Source organism: Diabrotica virgifera, chromosome 8 (genome assembly GCF_917563875.1).
Source record: "Diabrotica virgifera virgifera chromosome 8, PGI_DIABVI_V3a".
NCBI classification, from domain to species: domain Eukaryota; kingdom Metazoa; phylum Arthropoda; class Insecta; order Coleoptera; family Chrysomelidae; genus Diabrotica; species Diabrotica virgifera.
In genome coordinates, this window is record NC_065450.1 from 66,347,599 (window position 1) to 66,362,359 (window position 14,761).

At 30.5% G+C, this 14,761-nt stretch overlaps 1 protein-coding gene across 1 annotated transcript in view; it reads left to right on the plus strand.

Moving 5' to 3' along the window:
* LOC126890618 (protein KIAA0100) overlaps nt 1–14,761 on the plus strand; it is a 219,107-nt gene that overhangs the window by 165,971 nt on the left and 38,375 nt on the right. The window contains exon 25 of the mRNA XM_050659702.1: nt 14,607–14,755. Coding sequence (XP_050515659.1) covers nt 14,607–14,755 — 149 coding nt within the window. The remainder of the gene's footprint in view (nt 1–14,606; nt 14,756–14,761) is intronic.

Below are 14,761 nucleotides of genomic sequence, written 5' to 3' on the forward strand. Positions count from 1 at the left end.
ATAAGAAATTTTAATGTATTTTTTAGCTACTAAGTTTATAACGTCAAAAACCATTGTTATGACATTGTTTTTTACATCTTTATGTTAACTTCACAATCATTTTAGAACTGATGAAGTGCAGGAATACTGCACGAAACGTATTCTATTAAAAAGATTGAAATAGTTTGATCATTTTTTTAATTCTCCTTGACTGATAACCTCAATTACAGTGAGATTTTCTCCTCACTCACTTTTTACATTTATATATATATATATATATATATATATATATATATATATATATATATATATATATATATATATATATATATATATATATATATATTTTTACCAATGTTTCTTGGGTTTAGGTTCATAAAAAAAGTTTGTCTATGATGTTATGACCATATTTATTGATATATTATCCGACGTTTCGGCAGGAAATCCATGCCTTTTTCAAGGATTGACTAAAACAACATTTATTGAAAGCTACAATACAATTTAAAAGAAAATCGACTTACCATGCAATCGTAAATTTAGTTTTGAAACAAGTACACAAATAGACGTCACAATTAAAACAATGTTAAAATGTTAAAGCATAGGAACGGACCCACTAAGTCATTGCGTTAAGAGAGTAATGAACTGTGTCAAAAATTATTATGGTGTTTATTGATGTTTGATTTTATGTTAAGTCAAAATAGTTGTCTTCGTCTTATAGGCGTGCTGAAATATTATATAGTTAATTTTAGATTAAGTTGAAATATACCCTATTAAGGTTTTTGACATCCCGTTTATCATTGACAGCTTTGTTATTTTTTTTAATTTCTATGGACTCTAGCAGTTCCCTCTTCTTTTTGTTGGGTTCACTTTTTAGGATTTTAGTTTTATCGAAATCAAATTTGTGTTTCTTTTCGTTTTCATGTTTTGTGAGGGCTGTAGTGTTATTTTTGTCATATTTGTGAGACCGAATTCTAGAGTTTAGTAGCTGGCTGGTTTGTCCGATATATACCCCATCGCAATTTGAACAAGGAATTTCATATACAACATGTGATTTTTTTGATTGCGGGGTTTTAGTTTTAAGTTTAGTAAAATTCCTTTTCAAGAGATTATATCCTTTGTGAGCAACTGTAATGTTATGCTTGGCTAGGAGATTCGAAAGTTGTTCAGATAACCCTTGTATGTAAGGCAAAGACATATATTTCTTCTTTTCCTTATTATTTTTGTTGTTGTTTTTGTTGTTGTAAAATGTATGTAGTCGTGACTTGAAGGTGTTTTCAATGAGGTGATGTGGGTATGAATTAAGTGTTAGTGCTGTTTTTGCTTTTTTTATAGCATGAGGTCTATTGGTGGGATCAGACAATCTGATGGCTCTGTCGGCTAGGCCAATAACTACTGATTTCTTCTGGGACAACGGGTGATGAGAGTTGAAGTTTAGGTATCTTGACGACCAGGTTTTTTTGGTGTACCATGAAGTAGTTATGATGCTGTTGTCTCGATGTAAGGTCAGGTCCAGAAAATTGATTTGACAATTTTTTTCAACTTCTAACGTGAATTTGAGTTTTTGGTGGAAGTTATTGAACTCATTTAGCAAAACATTCATTTTGTCCTCTGGTGCTGCACTTAAACAGTCATCTATGTATCGAAAGAAAAAAGGAATATTGAAATCTATTTTATTCAAAACAATTTCCTCTAGGTGCTCTAGAACTAATTGAGCTATGGCGCTAGATATGCTAGCACCCATAGCGCATCCATCTGTTTGTTGGAAAATTTTGTTTTTATATATAAAATATGTTGATTTTAATGTTGTTTCGACTGCTGAAACAAATTCTTCTAGAGGGATGTCTGTAAATACTTTTATTTCATTCCACTTTTTTCTAATGATGTCTTTCGCTAAATCTATGGGAATATTGGTGTATAAAGATACAACATCGAGAGACACTAATTTATACGTTGTAGGTAAATGTATATTTTTGAGTTTAGATTTCAGGTCCTCAGCGTCTTTTAAATAGTGCGGATTTTTGTTAATTACGTTAGAAATAATGTTCTTCAAATATTTAGAAAGGTTTTCAAAAGGAGACTGAATACATGAGACAATAGGACGCAGAGGCATACCTTCTTTATGTGTTTTGGGTAGACCATATATTTTTGGAGCTACAGCATTATGTATCTTGTAAAAATCACATGTTGTATATGAAATTCCTTGTTCAAATTGCGATGGGGTATATATCGGACAAACCAGCCAGCTACTAAACTCTAGAATTCGGTCTCACAAATATGACAAAAATAACACTACAGCCCTCACAAAACATGAAAACGAAAAGAAACACAAATTTGATTTCGATAAAACTAAAATCCTAAAAAGTGAACCCAACAAAAAGAAGAGGGAACTGCTAGAGTCCATAGAAATTAAAAAAAATAACAAAGCTGTCAATGATAAACGGGATGTCAAAAACCTTAATAGGGTATATTTCAACTTAATCTAAAATTAACTATATAATATTTCAGCACGCCTATAAGACGAAGACAACTATTTTGACTTAACATAAAATCAAACATCAATAAACACCATAATAATTTTTGACACAGTTCATTACTCTCTTAACGCAATGACTTAGTGGGTCCGTTCCTATGCTTTAACATTTTAACATTGTTTTAATTGTGACGTCTATTTGTGTACTTGTTTCAAAACTAAATTTACGATTGCATGGTAAGTCGATTTTCTTTTAAATTGTATTGTAGCTTTCAATAAATGTTGTTTTAGTCAATCCTTGAAAAAGGCATGGATTTCCTGCCGAAACGTCGGATAATATATCAATAAATATGGTCATAACATCATAGACAAACTTTTTTTATGAACCTAAACCCAAGAAACATTGGTAAAAAAATATATCAAGGTTCAAGAATTAAACTCAAACAATATATACAGGCATGGGTGAAATTATGCCTTTCTATCATGGTATTGAAACCAATTTTGGAAGGACAACCGTCCAACAAATGAAATTCTACAATAAATTAATGGCTAAACAGACAAATCTAAGAAATCGAAGAATTTTTCTACTAAGATGTAAAACAGAAAACTTAATACCAAATTTTTTAAATTTACGTATAGAACATATTAATTTGAATTCTGTAAACCTTGCGCGTAAATTTGGTAACGTTTTTAATCTATTCGTGAAACAAACATTGAATTTAATCATAGCGGATACCACTATTTCATTAAAAACTTTAGACTCGGACCTAGAAAAACTGGAAGCAAAACTAATCGATTCATTACCAGCTGATATTTTAAATACATTTAAAGAAATATCCATACAATATAATGAGCGTATTTTTTGCCAAACACGAGATAGAAACATCCAAAAAATTAATAGGCTATTGTTAACATCAAATAATAAAAACCATAAAAATACAATGAAAGATACTTGGTTGGAAAATTTAACAAATGTAGATATTCCCAGTGACGTACAAGAGGTTTTAAGTTTAGGAGATAATTTTGCAGTTCCTATCTGTAATAAAAATGATATTCCAACATCAGAAATTATCTGTTCAATTGAGAGTTCCATTTCTAATTTAAGTAGCAATGTACAGGATGATATCAGAACAAAATGTTGCAATATTTTGACTAATTTTAAAAACAAAAACAATTTCTCATTTGAAGACAAAACATTGCATAAGAAAATTAAAAAAACCAAAGCCTTTCTAAATGAGAACCCAAATTTAATTGTTCTGAAGCCTGATAAAACAAACAAAACTGTCATTATGGAATCCAACGACTATGACAGTAAAATGGATTCTCTGTTAAATGATAAAACAACATACCGTGAAATGAAAAATGACCCTACGAACATCTTCCAAAAAAGAAATAACGAATTAGTTGATAGATGGGAAAAAATGTGTTACATCTCACCAAACACCGCAAAATCTCTCAAGATACATAATGCTGTAGCTCCAAAAATATATGGTCTACCCAAAACACATAAAGAAGGTATGCCTCTGCGTCCTATTGTCTCATGTATTCAGTCTCCTTTTGAAAACCTTTCTAAATATTTGAAGAACATTATTTCTAACGTAATTAACAAAAATCCGCACTATTTAAAAGACGCTGAGGACCTGAAATCTAAACTCAAAAATATACATTTACCTACAACGTATAAATTAGTGTCTCTCGATGTTGTATCTTTATACACCAATATTCCCATAGATTTAGCGAAAGACATCATTAGAAAAAAGTGGAATGAAATAAAAGTATTTACAGACATCCCTCTAGAAGAATTTGTTTCAGCAGTCGAAACAACATTAAAATCAACATATTTTATATATAAAAACAAAATTTTCCAACAAACAGATGGATGCGCTATGGGTGCTAGCATATCTAGCGCCATAGCTCAATTAGTTCTAGAGCACCTAGAGGAAATTGTTTTGAATAAAATAGATTTCAATATTCCTTTTTTCTTTCGATACATAGATGACTGTTTAAGTGCAGCACCAGAGGACAAAATGAATGTTTTGCTAAATGAGTTCAATAACTTCCACCAAAAACTCAAATTCACGTTAGAAGTTGAAAAAAATTGTCAAATCAATTTTCTGGACCTGACCTTACATCGAGACAACAGCATCATAACTACTTCATGGTACACCAAAAAAACCTGGTCGTCAAGATACCTAAACTTCAACTCTCATCACCCGTTGTCCCAGAAGAAATCAGTAGTTATTGGCCTAGCCGACAGAGCCATCAGATTGTCTGATCCCACCAATAGACCTCATGCTATAAAAAAAGCAAAAACAGCACTAACACTTAATTCATACCCACATCACCTCATTGAAAACACCTTCAAGTCACGACTACATACATTTTACAACAACAAAAACAACAACAAAAATAATAAGGAAAAGAAGAAATATATGTCTTTGCCTTACATACAAGGGTTATCTGAACAACTTTCGAATCTCCTAGCCAAGCATAACATTACAGTTGCTCACAAAGGATATAATCTCTTGAAAAGGAATTTTACTAAACTTAAAACTAAAACCCCGCAATCAAAAAAATCACATGTTGTATATGAAATTCCTTGTTCAAATTGCGATGGGGTATATATCGGACAAACCAGCCAGCTACTAAACTCTAGAATTCGGTCTCACAAATATGACAAAAATAACACTACAGCCCTCACAAAACATGAAAATGAAAAGAAACACAAATTTTATTTCGATAAAACTAAAATCCTAAAAAGTGAACCCAACAAAAAGAAGAGGGAACTGCTAGAGTCCATAGAAATTAAAAAAAATAACAAAGCTGTCAATGATAAACGGGATGTCAAAAACCTTAATAGGGTATATTTCAACTTAATCTAAAATTAACTATATAATATTTCAGCACGCCTATAAGACGAAGACAACTATTTTGACTTAACATAAAATCAAACATCAATAAACACCATAATAATTTTTGACACAGTTCATTACTCTCTTAACGCAATGACTTAGTGGGTCCGTTCCTATGCTTTAACATTTTAACATTGTTTTAATTGTGACGTCTATTTGTGTACTTGTTTCAAAACTAAATTTACGATTGCATGGTAAGTCGATTTTCTTTTAAATTGTATTGTAGCTTTCAATAAATGTTGTTTTAGTCAATCCTTGAAAAAGGCATGGATTTCCTGCCGAAACGTCGGATAATATATCAATAAATATGGTCATAACATCATAGACAAACTTTTTTTATGAACCTAAACCCAAGAAACATTGGTAAAAAAATATATCAAGGTTCAAGAATTAAACTCAAACTATATATATATATATATATATATATATATATATATATATATATATATATATATATATTTGTACAAATATTATCGACCGTACTGTGTTAAATAGTAATGTTTGAATAACGGCAATTCGGTCAGTTGAAAGAAAACTCTATTTGTTTTGAAAAAACTCTATTGAGACTTAAAACAAATAGAGTTTTCTTTCAACTGACCGAATTGCCGTTATTCAAACATTACTATATATATATATATATATATATATATATATATATATATATATATATATATATATATATATATATATATATATATATATATATATATATATATATATATATAAAGAAAAAAGAAGTACTTTGTTGACTTGTTTATAAAAAACACTTTTGAGTTTCGGTGGGTTGGAGTCAATAAAAAGGGGCTGTTAGAATACTATTTTTTATTACTCGAGCTTTCGAATGTGTTTACATTCATTTTCAAGAGCTAAAAAGTAACTGATAAAGTGGAAACAAAGATCATGTAAAAATATAACTCACCAGATAAATCTAGATTGGTTATTAAAACTTGCTAACATTAATACATATAAATAAGAGGAAAACTATTAATATCCATAAAATGAATTCTTCCCAGACTGCATAATATAAATTAATGGCCAAAAGATTTAAATTTCAAAAATTTAAATCTTTTGGCCATTAATTTATATTATGCAGTCTGGGAAGAATTCATTTTATGGATATTAATAGTTTTCCTCTTATTTATATGTATTAATGTTAGCAAGTTTTAATAACCAATCTAGATTTATCTGGTGAGTTATATTTTTACATGATCTTTGTTTCCACTTTATCAGTTACTTTTTAGCTCTTGAAAATGAATGTAAACACATTCGAAAGCTCGAGTAATAAAAAATAGTATTCTAACAGCCCCTTTTTATTGACTCCAACCCACCGAAACTCAAAAGTGTTTTATATATATATATATATATATATATATATATATATATATATAAAATTTTGTTTTATATATATATATATATCTACTTGTCGATGTTTGACATACTTTTTCACTGACATTGACTTAAAAATTTTGAAAATTCATTTTAATATCTATATTTCAAATTCAAAATTCAAAAAATTTAAATCTTTTGGCAGTTATTTTATAATATTCAGTCTGGGAAGAATTCATTTGATGATTATTAACATTTTTTCTCTTTTTTGTATTTATTTATGTAAGCAAGTTTAATTACCAATCTAGATTTATCTGGTAAGTTGTATTTTTACATGATCTTTGTTCCACTTTATCAGTTACTTTTTAGCTCTTGAAAATGAATGTAAACACATTCGAAAGCTTGAGTAATTAAAAAATAGTCTTCTAGTAGCCCTTTTATTGACTCCAACCCACCGAAACTCAAAATTGTTATATATATATATATATATATATATATATATATATATATATATATATATATATATATATATATATATAGACCGGTCACTCTAGTATAGAGTATAGGTCGCTCAGGTTCATGAGCTCTTTTAATCCATTTCATGCGGTGGATTGGTCCGCATAATTCCTCTTCATTATCCTTTATAGATTTTCGTGTTTTTTTGCTTTTTCTGTAATCTGTTTCCATTCTTTCCTATTCTGTATTTTTTCTCTCCAGCCTGTAATTTCCATATTGGATATATCCTCTCGCAGTTGGTCTTCCCATCTTATTTTCGGTCTTCCTCTAGGTCTGTTTATTACTGGCGTCCAATTTGTTATCTGCCTAATTAGTGCATCTGCTTCTCTTCGTTGGATGTGGCCAAACCATTTTAGCTTTTGTGCTTTAATGAATCTCACTATATCTTCTCCTTCCATTAGATTTCTTATTTCGTGATTCATCAGAATTCGTATTTCTCCTTGATCTGTTTTGATTGGGCCATGTATTCTTCTAATAATTTTTCTTTCTATTATTCTCAGTTTTTCTTCATCTTTTTTTGTAAGGCACATTGCTTCTGCTCCATAAGTGATGACTGGTCTAATTGCCGCTCTATATATCTTTGTCTTTGTTTTCTTGCTTAGGTTTTTATCTTTAAGTAACTTGTGGTATTTCCAGAATGCCCTATTCCCTGCTTTAACTCTTTCATTTATCAAAAATGAATAACCATTTTCAATTTCGTTGCAAAACGAAAATACAGCCGAACCATATTCCAGTCCAATCAGAGAGTGCTGCAAGCACCTCTACCGGTTTCGAAACTTATTAGTCTCTCATCAGGAGGCACATATGCTGCTCTCCCTGATCCAACCAAAACAAACCCCAGCGTGCAGTCCCGAATTGCAACGAACGAAATGGCATAGATGCCCTAGCGTCAACTGCTAGCAAAAGACTAAGTTTTCACTCTAATGGCATATAACATATCCCACCAGAATGAAAACAATGGGAACCTTCTCTGGTTACACCTCCGAGGCTTCTACAATTTGCAAGCCATACGGATGCTGAGACTAAGGAAGATGAGGGAATTCTACAATTTACAATTCACGTCACATCTGCTCAGCGCGGTAAAGTTCCAACGAGACTGGTTCCCTTCATACTCCACACAGAGTAAATGTAAATCAAAAAGCACTCTCTGATTGGACTGGAATATGGTTCGGCTGTATTTTCGTTTTGCAACGAAATTGAAAATGGTTATTCATTTTTGATTTACATTTACTCTGTGTGGAGTATGAAGGGAACCAGTCTCGTTGGAACTTTACCGCGCTGAGCAGATGTGACGTGAATTGTAAATTGTAGAATTCCCTCATCTTCCTTAGTCTCAGCATCCGTATGGCTTGCAAATTGTAGAAGCCTCGGAGGTGTAACCAGAGAAGGTTCCCATTGTTTTCATTCTGGTGGGATATGTTATATGCCATTAGAGTGAAAACTTAGTCTCTTTCATTTATCTCTATGCTTCTTCTGTTTTGACCATCTACTATCACTCCTAAGTATTTAAAGCAGTCAACCCTTTGGAATACATTATCACTTATTCTTATCTCTTTTATTCTATTTACCGTGTGTCAATTACAATAAAATAATTAACAAAAAACGCACTAGCGACATCTAATAAAAGATAGGCGAAACCCAAGAGACTCCATTTTCAAACAAATCATATTTAAAAATACAATCTTTTAGATTTCTTAGGTCGAAAACAAATGCTTACTTATACCTATACCCTATCCTTCTAAAGTTTGCAAATTACTTGGTTAGATTATAAAGTATTAAATATTTATATGACCATAGAAGTTTCTTAAACAATATACCCAGAGTTTTCTTTAATAATAGCAATACTTTTATAAAAGTAAAAATAAACAAACAGTTTTATACGAGGCTTGGATGCCAAGTAACTATGAGATAATGGTGATAAAATAAAAAAGAAGAACAGTTTTATAAGCGTTCCAACTGGTATACAATTCCAAAACTATTTAAAACTGGACATGCGCAATAGGGCTTTTCATCGATTGTCATTTGTTTCGAGCTTCTGTCATGTGTCACATAATATTAATATATCTACGTCATACGTCTTTGCTTTGTATCATTGGCAATACCAATAACGTATCACGTAGATATATTAATATTATGTGACACATGACAGAAGCTCGAAACAAATGACTGTGAATGAAAAGCCCTATTCATCGTTCATGTACCAATACACGGCATGATTCAAGAACGTTACAAACCATCAAGTTGGAACAAACCTATCGTAAAGAATTTCATTACGATACATATTTTTAACCAATAGAATCATGAGATGACCTGTCTGGAATGTGGTATATGCGCAATGAGCAATGTCAAGTCAAATGCATAGGGATAGGTATTGAAAATTTAACATCAAATTCATTTTAACGAATATTAATTTAATTTTTAATTTAAGAGAAATTTAAGGGATATTGAAAAAATTATTATAATAATAATTGTAATATTGAAAATATAAATGTATCAATAAAATAATTAATTTAATCATATAGTTAACTACTTAGGGCCGGTATTTCAATAGCTACTTAAGCTTTTGCTTAGCTAAGCCTGTGTCAAAAGTTAAGGAGAAGCTTAAGCCGGGTGCCGTATTTCCATCATTTCCTTAACTAAACTGATGCTCAACTGTAAAATTAATTGGTTTGGTACCTCTGAATACGTCAAAATGCCAAAACTAATTGTTCTGAGGTGAAAACCACTACAGTTGACGTTTAATTTTATATTGTCATCTGCATCAATGTCAATTACTTCACTTAATTTTGTGTACATGGTACATGTGTTGTTAGTTTATTGTCTATATTTTCTCTGGTTATATTTTTATTGTTATTTTGCATAAGCAATAGATCCGTCTTTGTAATTTTGTTTATTGGATATATTCCTTAAAATGTCAAATTCGAATGTAAGTTTATTTTTGTAAATAAATAATAATAATTAGTAGAAATAAATAATTTTCATGTGCCTACACCTTTAAAAAGTAGTAAGAATTTTAATACCTAATCGTTGTGTGTGTGTGGTTGAAAAAAAAATGACTGCGGATTACTGGATCCATTCGCCTAACCGATTTTTATATTTTGAGCTCATGAATTGCTGCACTTTATAATCTCTTTTTCATTTTTTTTTATTGTGGTTAACAAAAGTGTTTGGTTTTATATATTATATTTTTTCTTATGTATATATTTTTTCTTAATCAATTGGCGCCAAAAGTATCCACAATTCAACCTTGCGGATGGAAAACTTCTACCTATTGATATAATTAATTTTTTTTTAATTCTATTTTTTTATCCTTTTTTTTCAATTCTTTTTTTTAAATTTTTTTATTTTTTTTATTTTTCTATTTTTTTATTATTTTTTTTTATTTTTTTTTCCTATTTTTTTTCTTTTTTTTATTCTATTTTTTATTATTTTTTTTCCAAATATATACATATAATTTACAATTTTAAACCTATATTACAAATGTGTTTATACAGTGTTTTATATACTTTTATATCTTTAGATATAAATAATTGGGCAAGATTGTATGGATTTTTAATACATTTGAATTTATTCAATTCATAATTTAAATGTTGTACCTTATCCTGTATGGTGTTACAATTTAAGATCATATGTTCCGTTGTTCCTATTTCACCGCAATCACATAAGGGATCTTGCCTTAGTTTAATTTTAAAAAGATGTGATGGAACCAAAGTGTGATTAAATCTTAATCTACAAATCGTTTTGACGAATGCTTTTTCGAAAATGCCCTCTTTGAACCAAGTAGAAGAAGGAATAGAACTTTGTAAGTTTTTATAAAATTTTCCCTTGTGACTTTCACTATACCAACTTTCCCATTCCTGCTTCACTTGGTTTTTTGAAAATATATTTAAATCTGATGGGGTACATTTATAATTACTAATGTAATTTACATTTAGTTACATTTTGCTAAGTTGTCGACTATTTCATTATGTTTCAAACCGCAATGCGCTTTAATCCATGCTAGTTTTATGCTTTTTCCACTGTTCGTTAATTCCATAGTTTTTTTGGCTATATTTAGTTCAATATAATTTAAATTGGTTTTATTGTGCAGTTTATTTAATTTTTCTAGGGCGCTTCTGCTATCAGAAAAAATAATGAAATTTTCTTGATGGCAGTTAGTTTCTATATATAATAATGCCTCAAAAATAGCTGTCAATTCTGCGGAGTATATTGAGAAATGTTCATTTAATCTTTTTGTTACTTTATATTCGATATTTGGATCCCAAACTGCACACGCTACTCTATTATCTTTTTTTGAGGCATCAGTATATAACTGATAACTGTTAAGTACTTGATCATTAACATCTGATACAAATAATTGGTTTCGAATGAGTTGAGGAAATTGAGAATAACCCCTAAAGAAAATTGGTTCAATGTTAATAATATCTTTTGAATTCAGTTCAAAATATGGTAATATATCGGTAGTATGTACTAATTCTTTAATACTCAAATATTGGTTGTAAGCTTCTACTATTAATAAAGATTTTTTACTTTTCCAGTATGTACTGGTAAGATCTGATATAAAAAGTTGATGTATTTTTTTTATTAAATTACTGTTTCTAGAAACAATTTTCCATAGAAATTTTTCGGTTAAGTATTTTCTTCTTAACTCCAGAGGTGGTTCGCAGCATTCAATCATTAAATTAGAATTTGGTGTACTCATCATGGCTCCAATGCATTTTTTTAAACTTTTAGTTACTATACAGTCGAGTTTGTGAAGGTGGCATTTCGCAGCTTGTGAATAGAATATAGAACCGTAGTCTAATATGGATCTAATGTATGATTTATATAACAGAAGAGCAATGTTAGGGTCTGCTCCCCAGTTACAACCATTTACTGCTCTTAATACGTTTACGCCCTTTTCTGTTTTTGTTACTATGTGTTCTATATGTTCTTTCCATAGCAACTTCCTATCTAAAATAATTCCAAGATGTTTAATCGATGGTTGAACTTGAAAAGTAATATCTTTGATTGTTACTGAATTCGGTATCTGCCGTTTTCTGGAGAAAATAACTAGCCTTGTCTTTTGACTAGAAATATTTAGACCTATGTAATTGCACCAGCTTTTTAATTCACTATACGCTTTCTCTACCATATTGCTTCCGAAGGGGATTTCGCATTCGTCTTTGTAAATTATGATATCATCTGCGTATTCTAATATTTTGACATGATTTTGAACTTTGCTTTCGATTTCGGCTGTGTATATCAAATATAGTGTGGGACTTAAAATACTGCCTTGTGGAATACCGATGTTAACTTTTCTTTCACCTATTATTTTATTTCCTATTCTTAATGAAATTGTTCTGTTACTGTATAATTTTATAATTCGTTTAGCAAAATCAATATTAAGACCGATATTTTTCATCTGATTAAATAAAATTTTTAGGTTTACATTGTCATAGGCACTTTCTATGTCTACAAAGAGGCCAACTACTGATTTAGAATTTGAAAAGGAGGTGTTGATATCTGTTACTAAGTGTCCTATATTTTCCATTGTGGAGTGTCCCCTGCGAAAGCCAAACTGATACTGTGGGAGCTTCTTATTAATTTCTAACCAAGATTCTAATCTTCTTTTTATCATGCGTTCCAAAGTTTTTAAAACACATGATGCTAGTGAGATTCCTCTGTATGAATCTGATAAATGGGGTTCTTTATTTGGTTTCTGGATTGGAACCACTACGTACCTCTTCCAACTGCTTGGGTAATCTTGAGTTTCCCAAATTGAGTTAAGGATATCTAGCAAAATGTATTTACATTTTTTGGGCAAGTTAGACAGCATATTATAGTATATACCGTCTAACCCGGGAGCAGAATTTTTACGGGAACTTAGATTATCCTCCAATTCCATTATGGTGAATTGCTTTAACAAAGTGTCTTCTTTGTGATTTTTTTGTCTCTCATCGTTTAATCTCCATATATGTTCTAAATCCTCCTCAGCCCAAGCTGGCGCTATTCTATCTAGGAAGACTTCGTTCCAGTCGCCTTCAGTTATCTTGCTAACAGGTTCTTTATAGGTATTTTTCAACTTTTTAAGATAACTCCATATTAAGGTTAACGGAGTGTTTCTATTCAGTTTTTTAGCACAAAAATATTTAAACGAAGCTCTTTTACTTTGTTTTATAATTTTTTTTGTCTGTGCTTCTATCTTACTTAATTCTATAACATTTGTTATGTTTGTATTTCTTTTTAAACGTAAAAGAGCTTCGTTTCTCAAGTTAATCATATTTGTACACTCTTGGTTCCACCTTTCAACTTTTCTGACCTTATTAATAAATTAGCGCTACTGTAAGAATTTAATTCAACTTTGATTTTGTTAATACCTACCACATCCATTCTTAGAATATTATTTTTAATTTCTGGGACCGCTCCCATAATTACCCTCGCAGATCCAATACGGTGAAGCCTCCCGATGTGGCCGTGGTTATTCTGAACGAATACATAATATGGACCGGCATCCGCGGCAGAATAAAAATTTATTGGCCTTTCAGATATATTAGTATTAGGTGTACTTACCTCTATTTTGCTATTATTAGATTTGTTATTATTTTGTATTTCAACCTGATTATTTTCCTCTCTTTTTCTCTTGTTCCTGTTACCTTCCTCGTCCGTCATCATCATTTCCGTGTTGTTCTCTTCTACATCTTGTTTTCCTCTATCTGGTGGGACCGTTTTTTCACTTTTAGTCATATTCACAACACCAAATACCAAACGTTTTTGTAACTAACCGTAACCAGTTCTCTCGAACACAAAATCCAACCGTATTGCTTGAATTCTCGTACTCGTCTGTGACCCTAATCGTTATTACGATTAATAAATTAATAGATTAATAGATTATTATTTAATAATCTAATAATAACGTTATTACATTACTCAAAAGTTGGTTTTCAAAATAACTTTCTAATTAATAATCTATAGAAATAACCTCAAAAAACAGAAAACAAATTTTAAGCAAAGGCCTAAACCAAGTCCCGCGCGAGCTTAAAATTATTTGGTTTAAGCCTAGGCTTAAGCCTCAAATTGAAGTGGAAATACAGGCAACTAAGCAAAGGCTTAAAGTAAGCTTTGGCTTAAGTGAGGTTGGAAATACCGGCCCGTAATTTGTTTGTGTTATAAAATAAGTAAACTTGAATATTTGTTTGCTGTGAATGGTAGTAGAAAATGTTGTGATCATGTAGAAAAAATCATGTAACGACTTGCATTTAATTATCATTATGATGCTCGTATTTTCTACGAAACTCACATCATAATTAGCATCATGCTCGTTGCATAATATAGGTACTATTTTATGTGTATACTTCTACAAAATATTTTATGAAAATTAATATACAAACGTATTTATTTTACATGGGATATTTACTTTGTAGAGAATATAATGTGGCTTACGGTGGATAATATTCAAGAAAAAGAATCTGCCGAAATTTCCGAACCATCCGAAGTTCCTAATTTGGTGGGCAGTGGTGTGTCAGTTGGAGCTGTAGTCAGTGATACTGTTGGCCCTAGTTCCTCCAGACAGGTAAGG